The sequence below is a fragment of the Bradysia coprophila genome, unplaced genomic scaffold (assembly GCF_014529535.1).
Source record: "Bradysia coprophila strain Holo2 unplaced genomic scaffold, BU_Bcop_v1 contig_561, whole genome shotgun sequence".
NCBI lineage: Eukaryota > Metazoa > Arthropoda > Insecta > Diptera > Sciaridae > Bradysia > Bradysia coprophila.
This window is the reverse complement of record NW_023503807.1, coordinates 101088-124700: the sequence shown is the minus strand read 5'-3', so window position 1 is coordinate 124700 and position 23613 is coordinate 101088. Positions and strand designations below refer to the sequence as shown.

Here is a 23613-nt window from a genome sequence, read left to right as displayed (position 1 = left end):
GTGTTGCGTGATACGACATTATTGAAAAATCGAGGGGTTCTTGACAGAAAAGTCTATTATGTACCCGAAGTCGATATTTTGTTATTAACATGCGAATATCTTTTGTGAAGGAAAATTCAATTACATGTTTCATTGGTAAAATGTAACGAATTAAATGTTGTTAGTGTTATGTAATATTTATTGAAAAAACGAAGAGGGAAAGGCTATATGCCCTAAAATAATATAAGGTTGACACAGTTGGCGTACATTCATCATGGTGCTATGATAAATATTATTTGATTTTTTATTATTTTCCGTATTTTACGTAGGTTTTAAAAAGTTAACTCATAAGATTTAGTATCTTAGTACGGAACTTTTATCTTTATTTTCGTCTCTGTTGATAAGGCCGAAGACAGAGGATCAATTTTGCGTTATTCAACACAGGCTAAACAGTGGAAAACGCAGTATTGTTGATCCCATCAACGCAAAATGGCTCGTGTGTTCCCGGCCTAACTGACACAATTGAAATTTTCAAATTTTCTTAGAGCCGCCCGAGCCGGTGAAGTCGTTTAAAAAAAAACTTCTTCTACGAAATGATCACCTTGAAATTCCCTATCGATAGCACCATAAACGTCCGGAAACAAAAATGGTGTGTCCGATTTAAAAAAAAATCTCACCAAATAGCATCCGGTATTCCCTTCCCTAACTACAAGGTATGTACAAGATGCCACTCGAGCTAGATTTTTACTTGATCTACATTTACGAAGAATTTATTTTATTGCAAAAATTAATAAAATCAAATTGGACATATTTTATAACATTCATTGCTATCTTGTACGTAATTTGCTACATTTGCTTTTCTGTTTGTAAGTTGAACAATCAGCTTTCCACAATTGACAAATTCGCTGATTGAAACAATTCACATAATTATTGTCTTATCGATTCGTAGTGTTGTGTAACTTTAATATCAACTTCACAATAGATACCTTGAACTAATTTTTGTTACATCTTGTATAAGCCAGCACAACAGAAATGTTGAAGCCATTTCAAAAAATGTATTTTTCTTCTCTTCTACGAACGGAAAAAATTGTTCATTTGGCGCCATTACATCTTGACTATAATTATATGGTAGCCAAACACTGATCATGGTAAACAAGCATAAACATTCAATTTACAAATGATTGTAATACTTATGTAGGAAGGCAAATAAACTCACCCATTTATGAATGCAAAGAAAATATTTCCTTTAAAAGTGACTATTACTGACTAGCCAAAGTGTTTATAATTTTCTAAGCCCATCAGAAAATTATTTATTTGATCATCCACACAAAGTGATGATTTCGAATGGTGTTTTTTGTTGTGTCATCGATTTTTTTTTGTTTGCATGACTTTGTTATATATATTCATTTAGATATCCAAAAATTATATTACAATACATAATGAGTAAGGGGCCCTCTACTCTATTTGAAACTCGATTTTGATGTCTTTAATAGGTTTGTATACAAACAAAAATATTAAAAGATCTTTCAGGTCATTCATTTCATAATCATAGATTCTGAAATTGATGCTTACTTCCAAATTGGATTTTAATTTATCTGATTCAAAATCGTTTCATTGAATATAGCCATCCAAAAGTCAGAAGACCAGCCTGCACTATATCATTAAATATTTTTATTTCGAAAATAATAACTTGAGAGTTTGATGAGGAAGAACAAAGTTAAAAAAAACTCTTTAGGAAAATAATGTATATGTCTGCTCGAATACATTTTATTCGATGGTACCTACTTACATATACACGTACAACGTGATAGAATCGATACAAAACCCAACCCAGCCATTAACATCCTATCAAATTGGAAATCACAAAATGGTACGTGATCCCATGTTTTTACCCTGTGAGATAAAAAGAAGAAGAACCGAGCCCCATTCAAATTTTATGTTACGAACATACTTAATGTCGTATCGTAGTTCCTGCATACACAAAATAATGTGTGTGTGGATGAATTCAAAGGACTCTCAAGAGATTTCGTTTCAACATCCCAGCTCAACACTCAATGGTACGTGAGATAAGGGATATTCTGAAATATAACATGCACCACATTGGATAAATTTAGCTGAACACTGTTGAATAGGACCATTGATGATATCCGGGGACAATATACTTATATGTCACATCACTGACAATTTCGTTTTTACTGATGGTTGTGTTTAGAATTATTCATGCAACGATTGGATATTTTAACAGTGAAATTGTTCATTTCAAACTTTCACACAACCCGAAAACTACGAAAACTCTTAACTTCGATAAATTAACCATTATTTGAATTTCCATTGAACCAGGGCCGATGTTAGTAGCTCTAAAATTTCTAGTGACTATTATGATACAGCGTTCTTGTAATTTTCCATGAAAATTACAAAAATACAGCCAAATCCTACCGATAAAAATTCGTTGACACAAAGAGTAAAGGTAAAGGAGTTCTGTTCGGTCCCAGAGAATTTCTGCTACTATTACGAAGAGTAATGTAAACGAGTCAATCCTTCTTTTCCAATTTCTCCTTTTACAAAGACACAAAGAGTAAAGTAAAGGCGTTCTGAACGTTCTGAACGACCCTGAGCGTGGAGATTTTCTCCTTTTACGAAAAGTTCTGTTCCACCTCAGAGAATTTTTCCTTTTACGAAGATTGACGTGAAGGAGTTCTTCGACCCTATGATATTTCTTCTTTTAGAAAGAGTGAGATAAGGGAGTTCTGTTCGATCCTAGAAAATTTCACCTTTTACAAAGAGTAACACGAAAATCGTTTTCTATTATCCGAGCAAAACTATCCTCTGATGAAATTACCACCGACAGCTAAAATTCAATTAAGTTCCAAACAAAACATTTTTAGACCCGTACGAAGTACTGGGCTCTTATAGGTTTACGCATACGTTTGTAACACGTCGAATTGGACTCCCTGAGTAAGGGGAAACCTATTGTGGTTGTCTAGAGATGCCAAATCCGCGAAAAAAAAAGTCCGTCTGTCCGTCTGTCCGTCTGTCTGTCTGCACGATAACTTGAGTAAAACGCATCCGATTTTGAAAATTCTTTTTTTTCCCGTTTGGTAATGTCAAAAGACAGGCTAAGTTCGAAGAAGAGTGATTTTGGATCGACCCCTCCCGAGCTGTGGCCCAATAAGTGCTTTACGGTTTTTCGAAGATATCTCCGGACATTAAAACGTTAAATTTGTAAGTGATACGTCAAATAAAAGGTATTTACAATACCGATCGACAAAAAAAAGTTTATGGAAATCGGATGACCGACTCGTGAGTTAGACCCCTTGGTGTGGAACAGGCACAGGGCGGCAAGCAGTTTTTGCTTGTAGGTCGGCCACATTTGAACATATTTCGTCTGTTTTAGCTTTATTAGATAGGTATTGACAATACCAATCAGGGAAAAAAAAATTTATGAAATTATGTTCTCCGGAGCGTGAGCTAGGTCTCTTGGAGTGAGCTCTTATCTGGCTACTCGGCCGTACAGTGAACGTGGTGTATTTTGACAATATCTCGAGTAAATTTTGACCGAATTTCATGAATTTTTTTTTGTTTGAAAGGTATTAACGAATGTAAAGCGTCGGTACTATTTCCGGTCTCCTAACAAAATGGCTGCCGGCGGCCATATTGGATTTTAGTTAGAAATATCTTGGGAAAAATGATACTTAGAGAGTTTCTGTTAACATGGAAATAATTTGTTATGTGTGTGGGGTTTCAGGGATTCCATATACGGACATCTATATATACCTATATACAGCTATATTGAGCTATATACAGGCATATAGAGCTATATAATAGCATATTCCTCAGTGAAATGTTTAATTACAGTGAAATATAGGTAAATATAGCGGTATATAGCTGTTTAAATAGGAATTTATGAAATTTGTTTTCGTACGGGGCTGTCTATATTGCCTCCGGCAATTTAGTTGTATATGATAACAAGGCAAAGAGTGGATAATGTAAGTGATTTTAAAGGGAGAATAGTTTTTCAGCAGAGAAGAAAATGAAGTAAGAGAAATGAAGAGTTTCACATTAAAGGCTTTTGATACGAATAGGTGTTTCGTACGGGTCGGCGTTAGCTATGTTTATATTTTATTTCGATGCCGAACGTTATTTGAAGTATGTTTGCATTATATTATGCATGGAAATTTTGCATAATTAATTTTTAATTCAGTAAAATATCGTGAAAAATTAAGAAAATAAGCAAAGTCAGAAACCTTCGTCAACATGCGTGCAGCGCGCCATCTTTTTATTCAGTCATAATTGCGAAGATTTACATATAAAACAATCGGGATATTTAGCAAAGATGTAAACAAAATGTCCTTCTTCATTTGGCGAATGACCCTTTTCCATCTGGTTGTACATGTTATGAACACAAAATCGGCTTTATAAAAAAAAAACTTTTTTGTTATGGTCTAGAATAATTTTTTGCTGATAATAATGTTCTTAATCGAAATAAAATCGTTGTTTGGAACTCAATTATTCCCTTGACTGAAAGTCATGGGTCTTACGAATGATAAACACTCTAAAATGTTTGTCACACAATGTTCACTACTACGATTGAAAATACATGGAATGTATGACCAAAAAAACATTAAATACAGAAAATGTTTGTCACACTTTGTTAATTCCTTGATGCCACGATAACTTGAGTAATTCTAAACGGATTTCCAAAAACTTTTTTTAATCGACGAGGAATTAAATTCCTTAGGTTAAGTACGAAGATGAACTATAAGAGACGGTGATCTTAGAGGTATTCTCAAAAGAATTTTTGTTTTGTCGCTTGATTCCACGATAACTCGAGTAGTTTTCGACAGATTTCCATTTTTTTTTATTCGACGAGGAATTAAATTTCTGAAGTTAATTTCGAAGATGGTCTATAAGAGACGGGTGATCTTAGAGATATTCTTGAAAGAATTTTTGTCTTATCGCTTGATAACACGAATACTCGAGTAATTCCTAACGGATTTCCAAAAACTTCTTTTTATGGGAAGGGGAATTAAATTCCTGAGGTTAATTTTGAGGACGAACGATTGATCTTAGAGATATTCCCAAAAGAATTTTTGTCGCGTCGCTTGATAGCACGATAGCTTGAGTAATCCTCAACAGATTAAAAAAAATATTATTCGACTAAGAATGAAATTCGTGAGGGTAACCCGATCTTCATCAGTCTATATACTATATATAGTATATAGTCTACTTATCATACGGAGTAATTTTCAACAGCTTTCCAAAAATGTTTGTACTGAAATTACTCGGCCTAAGTTCGTTAATCGAAATACTGGAGTAATAATCTGTGATTTATTTCGAAAAAACTTGCTGTCTATGCTTGAAAAAAAAAATTAACGAGTGTGAAGTTTGCAATCACACGAGTTGCATACATACCTTATTCATAAGCAAATAGGGCCAATTTCCAGTAGAACATCGAAAATATTTGACGTTTCATTTGAATCATTCAGCTACGCTGATTCGAACGAAAATATTCCTTTAGAATTATTTGCTAAAAAAGGCTTTTCATCTAGAAAATTTCAACGAGTGCGAATTTGCGGCCAGAGCGAAGCGAGGACCGTATTCACACGAGTTTAAATTGATTCAGGAGTTTAGTCATCATTACAGCGTCTTTTAGCAGACACAGTAATATCGAAGCATCTTTTGTTTGAAAATGTAGAAATAAGCACGGCTCAGAACCTTGAAATTAAGCTCCCTTTGTTTATTCTGAAATTTGATTTTCAATAAAATAAAAGGAGCGAACAATTTATGACAAAACAAGACAAAGAGCTACCTTGATAAAGATCAATCTATGATAATATTTTTGTAACAATTACAAAAATCTATTGAGAAAATATCAGTCAGTCAGTCAAGGGACCTGACCCACTCATAAGGTGGGGCCTAGTTGATAACTAAAAACGAATTTGTGCATCCATGCATTACTTGAACCGACAGGTGTTAGTCGTTTGGATGGTAAGAGAGCTGATGGACTAACCATCATGCCATTCATCAAAGGCAAATCATTATTCAAGGATGCGACATGCACTGACACACTTTGTCCGTCAAATATAAAGTCCACAATGCGAGTCGCAGGTTCTGCAGCGGAAAAAGCTGCTCGTCGGAAAAGATATCTTTACAGATCCCAAATTATCATTTCGTGGCCATTGCTATAGAAACGATGGGGCCTTGGTGTAAGGAAGGCAAGGAATTGATTGAAAAACTTGGTTCTATGCTGAACGAAATGACAAGCGATCCAAGGAGCAGTAAATATTTAATAGAACGGATATCTATCGCGTTACAACGAGGGAATGGAACAAGTATTTTGAATACAATGCCAGAAACAGAAAAATTAAATGAAGTTTTTTCATTATAATATTTTCTGTAAATTATCGATTGAAAATAAATAAATAAATTGATATATAAAAAAAATTGTGCATCCGACAACTGAAATACGACCTATTTTGTCATGATTTTTCATTAAGAAATGTCAGTTTTTCCCGAACTATATATCGTGCGGGAAAAAACTTCATTTCTTTACGATTTATAGTGCGGGAAAAGAATTACATGAATTTTTCTATGACTATCCGATTGATTAAATTTAATATGGTGAATGTGAAGTGTGTATGTTTTCAAGTAAATTGATGTGCTTTGTCTATTTCAGTTGTCCGATGCACAAAACGTTGTTCGTACCTCGACAGGAAATGGATTTTTTCAGCACACGTCCCAATTTTCAGGAAAACTTAGGACTGGTGCTGAAAAAATCGTCATTTCCTGGCTTGGTACGAAAAATACTATTTCCTACAAGAACTTCGTAAACACTAAAATCACAGTTGAAAAAAAAATCCTGGATCCGTACTTTAGTTCATTATTTGTTTTGTGATTTTTTGGCTGTTCTTCTAATTTTGACGATTTAAAAAAGCCAAAATGACAATTATCAAAAATTAGGAATTATCACATTTTTGTTTTACAGCCGGAGAAAGACAGATTTCGGGATTTTAAGAGACATCATCGTTTTCATCGTTTTTATGTATTCTCTCATTTCGCATGTTATTTCAAATGGAAATTGAGAGAATTGAAGAAGATGACATCTAAAAAACCCGAAATCTATATTTCTCCGACTGCATGTATACATGTTTTGTTTTATTTATTAAAAACGAAAATGTGATAATTCGTTAATTTTTTTCAGTGTAGAAGAATCGCCAAAAAATATCAATAAAAAACTAAATCGCAAAACAGATAAGCCTTTTGTTATAACTTCTTATTTTGGTGATATTTCTTGGCGATTATTCTAACTTTGGTGATTTTATTTTGGCTTTTTAAATCGACAACGTAAGATAAATCACGAGAAGAGAATCACCGAAAAATGTCACCAAAACGCGAAGAATCACCAAAATTTCTTTGGCGATATACGGATATAAACTTGTTGCCAACAACCAATACCCTCTCTAGCAACCAAACTAGGAAAATTAAAGTGGTAAAACTGTACAGTGTATTCTGTCATAACAATTTTTACAATTTTAAAAATAAATTAAATGAAGTATGAGCAGCTATTTCATTTTTTGTGTTGAAAATATTACGTCTTGATAAACCATTTCGGTGTTCGAAAATGAATAATTTGTGATTGTGACGTGTTTTTTTGTGTGTTGCTCCGTTATTTTGGTGTGCAAAAATGAAATAAAGTTTAAAGTTTGTCTTTTTCGAGTGACGTCAATATTGCTTTAAAAAAGAACGCGGCACGGCAACTCTATTACAAGAAAAAGTCAGTGTTACATTTGTCAAAATAAGGTGGTATTTTGACTGCGTCAAAACGAAGTTTGGTTGCTAGAGAGGGTATTGCAACAACATTTTAATAAAGGGTATGTCTGTCTAATGTCTAGTAAAATGAATAACATTTCAACTGACTTTTAACGTAAATATGAGAAAAATTTCAACATAAATAAATTGAGTAAGTTATACTTGCTGAGATGCCGTCGGCTTGAACATTTGCAAGCGGACACTATCAGATTTTAGGTCCTCCAATCTTGTAACTAAAGTGTATGCGGTTGCCTTTGTAGTGCACATAATTTTATGTTACCGATTGTTTCCTCATGACTAGAAATTCTAATAGCGAAGTTAAAATGGAATTTAAAAAGTTGGCTGCCTTGGGGTAACTTACTATTGCTTTGGCCGAAAGTAATTTATACATATCCACGTCGTCAGTGAAAAGGTTCTATAATTTTCACAAAAACTTTTTACGGTTTTTAACAAATAATTTTCGAAAGCTTCTTCAATTACTTCGCGATATATTTAGTCTTCACCGAAATTTTTTTCCAAAAATCTTCAACACAAAAATGTAGTCTGTTCTACTATATTGAGAAATTTTTTACAGAACGGAAGACACTTCTGAATCTGCCATTCCATTGAGTAGTGTAATTCTCGCACAATCTTAATTAAACCTGCTCATAATGGTAGATGAATTCATAACTAATCATTATCTTTATAAATCAATCTCAAATCCTGACTTTAATTTTTTTAAATAGTTTTCCGGCCCACAAACAAAATACCATTTTCGAATTGCAGAAGTTCTCGAAAATTCGTCAAAACATTTTCACATTAACACAGAACCTGTTAAGCTGTTTAAAATAGCTGAAAAACTTGAATTTGGGTTATCGTTTCTCAAATAATACTCCGCCTGAGTTGGTATTTAAATTTCTGGAAGTTTTTATTGTAAATATTATTATGTGAAGACCACATTTCAATCACAATCATATTAACAAATTCACCTTTGGCTAATCATGTTCGATCGATTTTCATGTAAAAAATCCTGAATTCAATATTTAATATTATAGCAAAATATTTCCATATTCTGAACCATTTCATTGATAAAAAAAGACTAACATTTCAATTTACAAAAAAAAAGAGTTGAGAGAAATCGAATTCTTTAATATTCCATGCCACAGTTTGAGCATCGCTTGCTCTTCAGTGCAAGACAACATAATATTCCAACTGGGAAGAAGACAATTGCACATAGAATGCCCAAACACGAGAAATCGTCTTGCAATACACCAATTCTAAAAACACGCGATCAGCCAGTATAAATACACAACCACATTTGTCATCATTGAATTTACCTGCAAGCCGGACAACCACCAATTACTAAAATTTCGGTTGGAATGTTAACGACTGTAGTCTCAGTAGCTCCATACATTGGCGGCGCCGTAGCGATTGGCTGAGCCGATATAAAGGTTTGGTGTTGCGGATATGGATAAACGGGTGTCGCCATCGTGTGTTGCGCTATGCCACCTAGTCAAAGACGACATTTTAATTCGAAAATAGAAAAGGAATAATCTTAAAAAACAGTCGCAGAGGCAGTCTATAAATTTATATTTCCTTTTGCGTAGAGACACAAAAAAAAGAAGCTTCAGCGCAACTGAGGGTATGACTCATTCCAGTTATCGCCAATTAGTCTGCTTCAACAATCATAAACGACTATCTCTACCTTCATTCCATTGTGCGATCAACATTCATTTAGTAATTAAATCTTTTTATTTACTCACCCACATGATGAACAGCTGGCATATTCGGATTCTGATAACCGGGAACAGATGAACTGGTAGCAGACATTCCTTTAAATCAATTGCGCACATAAAATGGTAATGAAAATTACTAATGAGTCACACATTGCAAAGTGAATGCACATTAGAATCAACTTACCACCGATCTGGTAGATTTGAGAATAGGGAGGTGGTTGTTGTTCCATACCATTTCCGTCTTTCATTGCTTGCAGTCTTTTTTCAGTGTTTTGACACTGTAATTTGTGAAGCCACACCGAGTAGGATTTCTCGAAAGAAGTACAAAAAATTAGTATAACCAATTTACAAAGAAAATGAAAAACTTTGACAACAAAAACAAAAACTTTGAAACTTTCACAGTGTCATTCACAATATCACGTTTCTTTGTAATGTCAAAATCAGTCACTAATGTCAAAACAAAATATTCATCAGAGGCACTAGATGTCGTATTGTGCGCTTCGAGTTCAACGAATTTCTAAGACTGCGACAATTAATTTTTTTCATGCCTTGTGCATAAATTACGGATTTTTTCTCGTAATTAAGACCCTCAGCATGAAAGGTTGTATACGTATCTGTTTTGGACGGTTTATTTTAGGCACTTTCGCTTGTCGCCCTCACCTTGTTCGGGCTACAATCCGCATCTGTTGTGGACAGTTTATTTTAGGCACTTTCGATTGTCGCCCTTACTTCGTTCGGGTTACAATTCGCGCAATTGCATAAAATATACCGTCCATAACAGATACGTAAATAACTATTGCATGCGTGCGGTGTGATCAACCTTATTTTCTACCTCCAATACAGTCTACGACATCTCAATTGTCTCACATCTTATGATTTCCACGTTTTCAATGAATTCCACACATTCCAAACAGCTCACACTCTGTATCAGTATGATCCGCTGTGGTTGCCAAGATTGTATATTATTAAGAGGTTGGGTCAACAGCTTTTTTCGTGGTGGCATTAAATCAAAAATAACTGGTTGCTACTGTGTTGCTGTTGCGTTTCAAATTAGTTGAACTCTTCGCTGTGGCATTAACGAGAAAAAATAAGTGATCGCTGCGAAGAGTTCACCTAAATACAAAATCAGTTTCCTTAAGATTAAAGGTGACGCAACTACCCGTGTTTTAACTTACAAAATAACTGATGACTGGGGTGACGCATTCTGTGTGTGAAATAAATAATTTGAGAAAAAAAATATTAAGGGAATTCACGAAGTCAAATATACAGAAAATACTCCTTATATCTCGTATATCTTATAAATCCGTACAAGTTTGAAAACTGTCACTTCGAACAAATAAACTTAAAAACAATTATGTCGAAATTCTTTTTATGATACTGTAAAAGATTGTACACAGTTGAGCGCACTTGGGAACTGCCTACAAGGCCCTGCCTGTGCTTTCTTTTCTTCCCGTAGGAATAGGCGAGGAGTTAGGTCCGAAATTTGGCGATTTTAAGGAGAGTTTGCTTTGCAATGAGTTAGGTCAATTAATCACCTATTGAATGTTCACTAATACGAAAGAAATTCAAAACTAATGCGAACTATATACTACAACGTTTACCGGCGGCAATGAGTGGTAAAACAAGACACATTCGCTACACATTTGTGTGCTATGCAAATGGATCAAGTAAGGACACATATCATACCAGTAGAGAATTCACATTAGAATCGAATTTCTTTGCAAATTAGCTGTAATACGGAGTGTCAATTTCCCTAACGTGATATCCTATTTATCGCTACCTTATTCATAATTAACTAAACCCTACTAATACGATATGATTTTTCTCGTTGTATTGCTGTTTCTAAACCAAATATTCTTAACGTTGTATTGCTTGGTAAATGAAACTATGATGTTTTATTTCTTCTTCGCAGTTTTATTGAGCCGATATTTCGGGAATACAATTCCCATCATCAGGGCTAAAATGTAAACAAAAACAAAAACTTTTTTGTCATTTTTGATTGAATATAAATTCAGGGAAAAAAAGAAAAAAGCACGGTAAAGCATGCAGCTTGGAAATAGGAAAATCTAATTTTAATTAATTGAATCAAAATTCACTTTTTTCACCTTGATAGACTGTCTTAAAAACGACCTAAAGATCGATCAAAAAACCAGAAAAACTATTTTGTCAACGTAAGACTGACATATCTACTGTGTTGGATCGTTGTGATGAATTGCCGAAACCATTTGCGAGATGTGTGCGTCGACGGTTCTTGTTCTGGTTCGTTTTCTTCACATTTTTTGTTTTGAATTGTTTCAGCAATTGTCCATACACTGGGCGGATGGTTAGACTATCTGATTTGAAATTACACACGGATTCACCTGCCATTATGATTTCATTGACCTCTTGGATACGTAGCCTAGTTTTGTTCCTTTCACGTTTTAAAACTTTGACGTTGTCCATACCAAAATCAAATTTGTGGTTCTTCTCCTTGGCATGTGAGGCTAGGGCTGTACGGTTTTTTACTGTTTTGGCCTACTAATACCCTACTCTACCCCTCTGCGTTTTCACGGGCTTGGGACGGTTAAATAGCATGTGAATTCGACTGAAGTAAAACCTTGTTTTGGCATAGATGTTTACTCTTTGACAGCCAATCATCGACTGAAGTATACCCTTGTTTCGGCAGATATGTTTACTATGTGACAGACAATCATCGACAAAGGTATGTTCTTGTTTTGGCAGAGATTTTTACTCTTTGACAGCTCAACACCGACTAAAGTATGTCTTTGGCAGAGATGTTTACTCTTTGACAGCCGATCATCTGCTGAAGTATACCCTTGTTTTGGAATAAGCTGATCAAAATTACATTGCAAAAATTGTCAGGCAAGGGACCTGGCAAAGCCATCTAACGATATAGGTATTTACGTATCTGTTGTGGATAACATAAGCGAAAGTGCCTAAAATAAACCGTACACAACAGGTGCCTTTTTTTAGATTAGTATCATACCGGACCTGATTCAAATTTTGATCTTTTCCGGTTGGGTCTGATGCTGATGTCAATAATAACTAATTCACCTCATACAACAAGTCTCTTGGCTCGTAATAGTGTATAAAATACCTCTTCAACTACACCAACAAAAACACTTTGTTGTTTCGTTTCACGTATAATATGTACACAAGTATGTGGGACACTGTCGTGTATAATAACCAACATATATCTGGTGTTGCTCCTCTTACCTTTTAACTTTATGTTGGAATACCAATCGTCAATTCTCTTTGCACACAAAGGAATTTGTCAGACTAAGTGAGATTTCGGTTAAAAGATCAAGAGTGTCAGTGGATGGTGTAAACCTTTTCGAATTTTCTTAATTTAATTTAAGAAAGTTGTAAATGATTCAAAGCTGAACTAGTTGAGATTTGTGTAAATGGAAAGAAAATTGTGAAGATTTACGGAAAAGGTGTAGATGATATTATTAAATTAGCTGGTAAATTGATCCGTTCACAGTTTCAACCAATACACATAAACGCATCTGTGAGTGTTAACATCCACAGAGGACCGCATTCCAAGAGCTCTGGTGTGTTACCTACTGTTAAATGATTTTTTTATCCGTACCCACCAACTATTTCATGTAAAAATATTGGTTTTGTCGTCGATTTTTTCTGCGTTTAATTGCGGTTGATCGATATTTTTATCACACATTTACTACCGACAAATGAGCCGATTTCTTTTAAATGAATATTCAATGGAAAATGCGAAACATAAAGCTCAATAACAAAAGAGTTCAATGACCAATACGGAACAAACCTTTGTTTTGTTGTAAGGTTCGTATCAATTTGATTTGATTTGATTTGTCCGACTATTTCCTAATTTCAACCCTTTACAGAAATGGAATTCTTGCCACTGTGCGATGTGCTGTTCAATATAATTTCACTAGCAGGATATTTTTGTGACGTTGTTTTTGATGTAGTTTTTTGCTATGCCTTGCTGGAACGCGGACGAACAACATATTCGGTTGTGGTGATTTTCTCAATCACATTTTCACTCATTATATCCCAGGTCTGATTGGCGTTTTTGGAACATCACAACTTATGTGACACTGTCAATTTAATTTATCATTTAATCGTAGATTGTGTCTCTTCGATGGTACCTCAATAAATCACGGACAGATTCAACGAGCTCATCGGCAACGAACAGCATTGACAAAAAACAGCAACAGAACCAACAGCACGAACAGCACCATCAAAATCACCAACAAATGATTGAACAACTACCGGTGAAAACAGTGAAATTTGGAAAAATATGTGTTATAGCCCTACATTGCGGTATGTTGGGTGTGCTATGGCGTTATGCTAAATTATTTGTACCAGTCGATTTGCGCCACGTTAAGCACGAAGTTCGTGACTTATGTATGCTACGGATAGTGCATGCGTTTTGCGAAGCAGCCCCAATGCTTCTACTTCAACTTCATGTGTACGTGACTATGCACAACGAAGACTATGTGCTAAGCACACCGGAGATAAAGTTAAAATCACTGGGCGGTCAAATAACATCGGCAATTGTGCCCATTCAACCGTCAAAGGCGCAAGAGGATCAAATTAATATATTCAAAGAATTGATTGTGATATCCGTTCTGTTGTCGTTGTTCAGCATTTGTTGGGCGCTGGCAAGTTTTAATAAAAACGTCCGATTGCAAAATGTTCATCGACTAGTTCTCACATGGCTGGGAGTGATTTTTCAATTTATGTGGCGTCTTGGCACAGTTATTTCACGAGTCGCGTCGTTGACAATGTATGCGTCGCTATATGGTTCTTGGATTTTTCTCGTCATTGTCCTGCATTGGGTGTCAATGTTTCTGTGGTTAATATCGCCAAAAAATGTTTTTCACGGCGAACGAATATCGCGATTCAGAAAGGCTACTCTAGTCGGATTGATTGCGTTTGTGTATGTGTTTGCGTATATAAATTTGCAAGAAGTTAAGCATCGTCAAAAAATGGTTACATTTTACGTGGTCATGTTTTTGGAGAACTCGTTGCTAGTTTTCTTGTGGTTGGTGGGCATTTGGAGTGTTAAGCCCGACAATTGGTACATGGTTCCGATGTTGGTGTTCTTTACATTTGCTGCTGGGATGGCATTTATGGTGCTGTATTATCGGTAAAATTGGCTCTTATAAATTTCCGTTTTTCCATAATTCACGTTTGTTTCTCCAGATATTTTCATGTTAGACGACTGGGATATTTAGCTGGTGGACGACCTGGTGAAATCATTTCAAAGGGCGATGGCAATCATCAAGTATTTATCTCAAATGAAAATCAGCTGAATGACGGGTTGAAATATTCACCACATGCCATACCAGGAGTATTCAATTGCCGATTCACGAGTCCAGTTGGAAAGTAAGGCAATTTGTTGGTTTTAAACTAACCTCTGCCTGTCGGAATAAACTTTACTAATTCTGTTTGTAGCTGTGCTGCTAAACGAAAAAAAAAGAAACCGACGACATTCATTCCACCACCGACGTTATTGTCATCTCTCCAAAACACTACTGATCAATCGAGCGGACTTTTGTCAATACCATTTTGGCGTAGACCATTGCCCAGATCTCAAACTGGCGGCTCTAGTGAAAATGAAGGAAGCGCTGGGTCAAGAGTGAATATTCATCAGAAGTTACAGGAGAAAAAGCAAAAACAATTGGCCGAATTAAAGATAATTGAAGAAGAAATCAAGCAAGGTAAATTGGTGAATCGTGGCAAGTGTTTTCAAATTTAAAATCTTTAATGTAGAGGTGTTACATGTTTGCAAATCAGAAAATTGTGTTCATTTTTGCGTCAACATTTCCATATCACTTTTTTTGATACCAACATTGAAAAATGATACTTTCGCCCCGCATATGAGGGGCGAAAGTAAAAAAATGCATCCCACGGGGAGAAAGTACTTAACGAAGAGCGAACGCAACTGAACGAACAGCGAAAGTGACTGACGTCACAGAAAATGAGAGAAATGAGTCGAGTTGTCAACAAAATCCGCTCATATTATGCAGAATACTTTGATCAAAATTGTAAAACACTGTGCGCCAGTGTTCTTATTGAAATTAGCATACAAAGTTGATACTTATTGTTACTGAATGATTTGTTAGTTATATCTTAATTTTTGTGTGTGTTATTGTTGTGATGGCTAAATTATTGAATTTTTCATATACCAGGGGGCTGCCGCCCCCTGGACCCCCGCATTTTCTGGCTAAATGCCTTTTTATTTCAACATTTTGTTGCGATGTTTGCGATACGTATCAATTTTCAATGTTGGTATCAAAAAAAATAGTATGAACGACTCGGGGCAAAAGTAAAAAAATTCAACCTGTGCGATTAGAGCCCTTGCCTTCGGCGCGGGCTCCAACTCTCGCACACGGTTGAATTTTTTTACTTTCGCCCCTTGTCATTCAATGTACTATTTCAGGAAAGCTTGTCGGGCCGAGCTTTGCATCGAATTTAGTTGAATCTGGTGATGATGGCCGAGAATCTCTATTACGACAACCCATACCACGCACTAAAAAGCACATCAATGTCGAACCAATTGAATGGAGAGGACCCAGTCCAGACATCGGATCGGCAAATAAAGTCTTCAACGACTTGAATGTTCTGTCACCAAACTTAGACGAAGTGAACAAACTCAACAAATACGCCAATTATGACCCTCTGTACAATAGTTTTGGGTTAAATGGAATCAATATACCAGCTCTAACCAAAGAAAATTTTGCTACAATGGAAAGTACAGCGCGTAACATGTCACCCATTTCCTCACAGATGTCTGCAACTGAAAGTAACTCGCTAACACGTCCATCAGTGCTGCCACGATCGAAAATCCATCACAACTTACCACGGAATCCATTTGCCGAAACTTATCGAATGAATTTTTCCAATGTCTATGCTGATGGTGCAAACAATCGATCTACATCGATGAGTCCCAGAAATACTCAAAAAAGTCCTAGCCGAGGAGTGTTGTTTGACCATCATGCTGGGCTTTATTTAGATATTAATCACCCTCGTCAAATATCGGGAACGTATAGCAGTATGGAACATTCCGGTGTTGAAAATTTGCCGTTTCCCTACAGTGTGATACCCCCACCTAAAAGTAAATTGGACAGCCGTCAACAGACCCCAACAGCACCATCAATGTGCGCCAAATTTGCGCCGCAGAGAATAATTCAACGACAAATGCAACGTGCTAAAACACCAGAAATTCTATTGGCACCACATTACTTAGACAATTCCCGAATCTATTATGAATGGGCCTGTAGAGAACAGTCCAGATTTAAAAGCAACGATCAGCATAGACTAAGTAGTGGCGATGAAAATCTAGACGACCGCGATGAAAGTGTTTTGGATGGAGATTTGAGTGGCAGAATGCCGTCCGATATTGATAGTCAGGTGAGAATGTTTTGAGAAACGATTTTATTACTGGAATCGGCGACATCAATGAAACAATTTTCTATTTTAGATGTCCCTACCGCGGTCATACACACTGCCTCGGGAATATAAATATTATAGACGTAACAAGGCCAGAAAAATAATCAAAAATGAACATTTCATAACCAGCACCAACAGTAGTGACGGTAAAACACTGACCGAACATTATCTAAAAATTCAATTTCGAAACACTAATCCAATTCGTTATTACCAGGTGATGTTGATAGCGGTGACGACAATGAATCGGAACGTCAATCGAACCAATCATCGAATCGTACGTCCAACAATTCACAAAGACGGTCATCGAATGTACGAAAAAATAATTTTCAACATTCGTCGCCCACATCAACAGCGTTGAAATCAAATAACAACAACAACAACAGTTCGTCGTCTCCACTTTCACACCAGCAATCGTCATTGCATCACATTGCTGCCGCATCGACAAACTACATTAATGCTGGCAGTAATGTGATCGGAAAACCATTGAATGGTGTCCCAGTGGGTGGTGGCAGCGGGTTGAATGCAAATAATCGCCATCGATTGCGTGCGTATGGAAACGGAAAAGGTGCAATGGTTAGGCATGAAACTAAGTTATAATTATTTTGGGAGAGGGATATGTCGCAGCCATCGACATTGTGTCAGGCAGAATGGCCATAGAGCGTTTCAGAATTTTTTGTTTTTAATTTGCTCTCAACGACATTATTGTTGGAATTTCATTTTTCTTTATTATTTTAATTTAACTTATTGAACAGAGTTGGGGAACACAGTGTTTTCGATTACAACATTAAAATTGTTGGGAGCTTAATAGACTGGTTTTTTGTATGTAAATTTATTTTTGCTAAATTTAATATTTTTATTGTGTAAATAAAATCATTTTTTTAACTAGAATCGATCATTGAATTGAAATTGATTTAACGCACCGAATACAATATTGTGATACAGACCTTGAATTAATGAGATCCAATATTTTCGATTTGATGCACGCCATTCATTCCACATTCCACTTGTTAGCATACGTGTCTTAATGTAATGTATTTCGTATTTCGTGAATTCTATTGCAGCTGATTTATCCCTTCGTGTTACATTTGATCGACGTACATAAACATTTATAGGACTAGATTGTGGAACCACACAGTCGTTTGAGGTAACTAGTTAGTACACAGGATGTGTTGAGAATTTTAATTCTTCTGAAATTTGTCGGTCGGCAGCTGCATCGATGGTTCTACTGTTTCTACTTGTACTGGAGGGATATTCTCCCCAACACGCATGTGCCAGTACACCTACTTGAGAAAAACTCGTTACTTAGGGCATGTTGCCCGTTCAGTAGTTGTGTTTATTCTCTCTCTATTCTGTACTGTATTTATACCCCGAATCACGGTTATCATGATTGTTTTCAATTCAATTGCATACTTGATTTGCTATTTTCTTAGAGTGAAATCACTCGCCAAACTCTTCATAATATTTTCGACAGGATGTTTTGCACAATAGATACGAGCCGAAGTTGAGTTCGGCAACACATTGTATGCGCAAAGCCCCTATTTACTAACGTGTTAGCAACAAGATTTTATGCACATCAGTGGGATCCTCATTTTTTACAAACGTCAATTTACGCACTAGTGCGAAAATATACACTATATGAAAATCCATTGACGCGTAGAGGTGAGTGGGCTGCCCATAAAAGTGGGCTGCCCACGCCCATGGGCATGCCCACGGGGCATGGGCACTTTACAATTTCGTGGGCATAGGGCGCAGCATGGGCACTTTTCAAAAATGTGTGATCCCACAAACTTAAGTCTTAAGTGCAGTCTAGACTTTCCGTACGATGTAATATTCATTCAAGGAATTTTAAAACGGCTATCGCACATAAAATCGTGTTTCCAACTGTGCTGTCAACGTCGGTTTCGCCTCAGATTGACAATTTTCACATTTTTTGCGAAAATTTCCTATGTGGGCCTTGGGCATGGGCATGCTTTTAAAGATTCTTGGGCATGGGCTGCGCCGTGGGCATGCTTTTTTTAAATTATTGGGCTTTGGGCAGGGCGGGCATAAAAATTAGGTATGCCCACTCACCTCTATTGACGCACCACTTTGAGCATACTGATGTACATAAAATTAACTTATGGGCCAGCTCACTGATTCAATACCTAGATCGATTAAGGTTGAACGATTCCAATTTCCTCCAATTTTATCTTTCCAAAATGTGTGTTACAACTCACGCGATGATTCAAGCCGCCCTCATCTCTTCCAGCTGCTGATCTGCTGTTGAAATTCATAGTTTCGTTTTTTCCAATTCTATATTTCTCTTCAAAAAATAATAATAATTCAACAACGAAATGTAAATTTTAAATAATTTCAATTTGCAGTCTTGCGTCCAGGGCGCCTCGACCACATCGAAAGAAAATCACGATAAACTGATTTTTGAATTCAACTTGCTGTTGAATCTGCTACAGTTTCATTCGGAGCTGTTGCACTGTCTAATTTCGAGATTTCATCAATTGACATTTTCTGCGAGGGAAAGTAGAAATTCAGAATTAATTTTGATTTTACATCGTTCAACTTACACCGATTGCTGCATCAACAAATTCCAACTGCTTGTTTCCTCCATCGAATGTTGATGCGGTTGTTACGTTCTGGACCGATTCGTTTTGTTGATTGTCACCGACCTTAGCATTCGACTCGGGTGATGGTGATTTTTGTGAGGGTGGCTGAAACGGTGGACGCTGTGTGCTTCGCTGCGTGAACATGTTATCCAAGATATGGTCGATATTTTCCGGACTAATTGGTGGATTTAATGCCGATTTGTCGTCTTCCTCGAACTGATTGTTATTCTGACGATTGCGAGCCTTACCGGCAAATCGTTCGGATGGAGCTAAGATTGGGATCGCATTGGTGGGACGTCGTTGAGACAAGATTGGACGAGGTTGAGTTTGTGGTGGATAGTATGTAATGCCACTCTGTGTAATGCCACTCTGGTAACGATTCGGTGTTCATTTTAGTATTTCATGTTTTTGGACAATTTAAATGTTAACTTACCGGTACCGAATTATAGTTGGGAACGGTTGGATAGGTTGAAAATGATTGGACCGTTGAAAATGGTTGCTGAGCGGGTGGAATCGAAGGGACATAGTTCAAAAGTTGTTGTTGTTGATTCACTGCCGGCTGAATGTACGGCGTTTGTGGCGGAGGCTGACCGTATGGGGACGGAGCAGTTGGTTGCTGCGCATATTGTGCCGGATATTGTTGTGAGCTCAGTAGCTGCGTCGACTGAGCAGTAGGCTGGATTGGCGTTGAAGCCTGTCCAGAAAATTCATTCGATGCGAAGTACGGTGACGGATACTGCGCCGTTTGACCTGTAGACTGATTTTGAGTGGCTGTTTGAATAAGTGGCTGTTGATTCGGTTGAGCGGTTCCAGTTGGTTGTGACTTGGGTCCTAGTGCTGCATATTCATTTTGAATTTGCAGTGGCATTTGCTGGGCTGCATAATTTGTCGATGGTGGCTGATGGGCAAGATTTGGTTGGATTTGAATTTGTTCTTGGTTTTGCTGCATTTGCAACATTAGTGCAGCATCCTGCAAAAGCATTTGCTGCTCATGGAGATGCTGTGGAATTGACAAATTTTGTACGGCTTCAGTGGTACGTTGACGTAGTGTCGAATAACGTTTTGCAGATCGAGATTCAGTACCCATCAAATTAGTGTTTGGTTGTTGCTGCTGTGGCAAGTGTTGTGGTGGTTGTGATTGCGACGATATCTGTTGCTGAATGTTCATCGATGGCTGTTGAGCATGAATTGAGTTGACTATGGGTAATGATGACTGTTGAATTTGATTTGAATTCCTTGACGACGATCCCAGCTGACGCCCAGTTATCGGACGCTCAGGGCGATCGGTTTCGCTAACATTGCGTTGCCGAGATCCGTCCATTTGTGCATAGTCTGCATTGGAGGAATATCTATCGTTCATTGACTGTGGTACAGCAGCGGACAGCTTCGAGTTAGTGAAACTGAGCGATTCGACAGGCATTTCCGATTCATATTCGGCAGATTGGTTTTGTCGCTGATTAAAACCTTTACCACCAGATTGACTTTGTGGTGCATTGTTTGGGTGATGGTTGCGATTCTGATTCTTCGGTGTGAATTCCCGATATGCTCCACCTCGATTGTCGTTCGTTTTGCCGCCTCTTCTATCCCAATTGCCTTTATCACCACTGCGGTCCATGCGTTGATCGTATCGGTCAATCCGACTTCCATCGAATCTATCACTTGACCGTTTACCATCATAGCGGTCGCTTTGATTCCTCTCATTTTGATCATTTGAATATCGACTGTTGCCATCATAGCGACTGTTTGAACGATTATTGTCATAGTGGTCGTTTTGTTGTCGATTCCCTTCATGCCTGTTATTGTCGAAAAACTTACCTCGGTTCCCATCGAACCGGTCGTTTTGCGAACGATTTCCATCACTATGTGAACGGCTCATTTCGTAGCTCTGTTGACTGTCATGTGGACGATTTCCATCAAAGTCATTGTTGTACGAACGATCGTAGCGATCACTGTGTGAACGGTGGCCACTATCCTGATGGATTTGATGTGAACGTTGATTCGGCGATCTGTTCGATCGACGATTCTCATCATTTTTATTTTCTTTTTCATCTCTAGCACTGGCCTTTGATTTCCGAGAACTTCCGAGTTCGGGGAATTCGTCCTGTGGATTGCGCTGCTGTTTCTCCTGTTGAGATGTCAATTTAGCATACGCTTTCTCGTCCTCCCAGTTGCGTGTGTATTTATTCGGACCGCGACTAGAAGTGATGATGAAATTTAGTTGGAAAACTTATCGCATTGATCAGCAGAAATATTACCCATAACGTCTTCTTCGTCTTGATCGAGGTGGTCCGTCCTCGTTGCGAATGTCATACCCATAGGAATGCACCAGTTCTGCACGAGATTTTGGTGCTTGTTCAGTTTCATTGTATTTGTCATGTGACCAACGATCAGCGGCGGCTGACTTCTTGACAGGCTTTTTAACAACAGGTGTAGGAGAGTCACTTTTTTCTTCTTTACCTTCCTCGTCGGCCTTTCGCTCAGCTTCACTAAAATACAGAAATAAAGTTGAAATTAAAAACAGCTCGACAATTTCATTGAATCGCCTTACGGTTCCTCAGCTGTACGATCATCGTGTTCGTAAAATACACCTCGTTTCGGTATATATTGAGGGTTAGATCGATCCTCATCATCATCAACTTTCTTTTTTTCTCCATCGTCTTCACCGTCAGCTCTTTGATGATCTAATTCCAGGACAACACTACCGTCTTCACCATTGTCATCCACGTCGTCGTCCTCAAAGTCTTCATCCTCATCCAAATCCGATGAAGGAGTGTCGCTGGCTGTATCGTATTCGGAGTCGTGGTGAGACGAACTGGTCGCTGTTTTCAAAGCGTCTGGAGACTGGACAAAAGACGTAAATGTTACCACACTGAATTTACAGTTAATTTTTTTATTGTTCTTTCGGTTAATGGCTTACGTAGAGGTCAACAAACCACTAAAAAACTAAAAGGAATGAAAAAGTCTCAGATTTGCTACGGTTTTTTTTTAATGGGAACATTTACGCTTAATGTGTGAAAACGGCGAACGTAACTCTGATCTACAAACCATAATTTTGCTGACACTTAATCCAAAACGTAAACCTCACATCCAATCAGTTCTCGATAATATTTGGAGATACCTTTCGAGCGGTGTTTCATTAAAAATAATACTTGGAGTTGATTTTTCTTCGGAAAGTAAATTTTTGTTTTGACATTAAATTCATTAAAATGACGAATGATATTGGCGTTTAAAAAGAAAAGAAAATGGGCGCTCTCGCCGAATGAAATTGAGATATGGAGCTCTCTTTTGCTTACGCAAATTATTATTTCTTTTCTATTTCGAAAATTCCAAATGAAATTCAATTTGTTTTCATTGTTGAGTCAGAGCACATATTTTAAATTTGGAATTTGTAATCAACCGAATCTACCCGAAAGTTCATTCCTTTTTTTCTGTTTGAAGGAAATGCAAAAAAAATACCTCAAACACAGCGCTACTGGAATCCGGTATATCAGATAGTGCTTCTGATTCGGACTCGACTTTTACAGCAGGAGTATCTGTCATAGTTCGTTGATGTTTTCCAATTGAATATAAATGCCGGATTTGATTGCAATAAAATTGATTTCAATTGTAAAATAGAACCTTGTTTCGTGAAAAATTTTCTTTGCGTGCAGTTAAAAGATGACAGGTCAGATAAAAGAGTGAAGTTTGCTGCAGTTTGCAGTGTTGTCAGACAAAACAAACCAGATACTGACTTTTCTATGAAAAATGAATATGAGCCATTGAGCCATATGAGCAAAGACCACGAGTTGTCATGTCTATCATTTTTCCATATATTTTTGACGTATCGTGATAGAGAAAGAAATATTTTGGCAAGTACCCCAAGACAACTATTGTCCTGAAATTTCGACGACATGAGTATCGGCGACTTCCTGAAGAAACGGCGAGTAGTCGCCGTTTCTTCAGGAAGTCGCTGTTTCTTCAGGAAGTCACCGTTTCTTCAGGAACTCGCCGTTTCTTCTCGTCGTTTCTTCAGAAAGTCACAGTTTCTTCAGGATGTCGCCGTTTTATGTAAAAAGCGCTGACTTTCTGTGAAA

General features: G+C 37.1%; 3 protein-coding genes across 3 annotated transcripts; 1 reads left to right on the top strand and 2 right to left on the bottom strand.

Annotated features, from left to right (window-relative positions):
- Positions 1–8673: 8673 nt before the first annotated feature.
- Positions 8674–9928, bottom strand: LOC119083156 (brain protein I3). The gene is made up of 4 exons (XM_037192802.1): positions 9688–9928; positions 9531–9599; positions 9105–9276; positions 8674–9044 (listed from the first exon to the last, which is right to left on the bottom strand). Exons 1-4 carry the CDS (start codon positions 9749–9751, stop codon positions 8915–8917), a joined length of 435 nt encoding a protein of 144 aa, XP_037048697.1. The 5' UTR covers positions 9752–9928; the 3' UTR covers positions 8674–8914.
- A 2659-nt stretch (positions 9929–12587) lies between these two features.
- Positions 12588–17822, top strand: LOC119083143. The gene is made up of 8 exons (XM_037192784.1): positions 12588–13304; positions 13367–13539; positions 13610–14634; positions 14691–14873; positions 14943–15208; positions 15931–16901; positions 16972–17086; positions 17155–17822. The coding sequence occupies exons 2-8, from the start codon at positions 13369–13371 to the stop codon at positions 17535–17537; spliced, it is 3114 nt and encodes a 1037-aa protein (XP_037048679.1). The 5' UTR covers positions 12588–13304; positions 13367–13368; the 3' UTR covers positions 17538–17822.
- A 1539-nt stretch (positions 17823–19361) lies between these two features.
- Positions 19362–23225, bottom strand: LOC119083144 (RNA polymerase II degradation factor 1). Its single transcript, XM_037192785.1, has 6 exons — positions 22997–23225; positions 22089–22381; positions 21796–22026; positions 19974–21735; positions 19502–19909; positions 19362–19445 (listed from the first exon to the last, which is right to left on the bottom strand). Exons 1-6 carry the CDS (start codon positions 23078–23080, stop codon positions 19365–19367), a joined length of 2859 nt encoding a protein of 952 aa, XP_037048680.1. The 5' UTR covers positions 23081–23225; the 3' UTR covers positions 19362–19364.
- Positions 23226–23613: the final 388 nt, after the last annotated feature.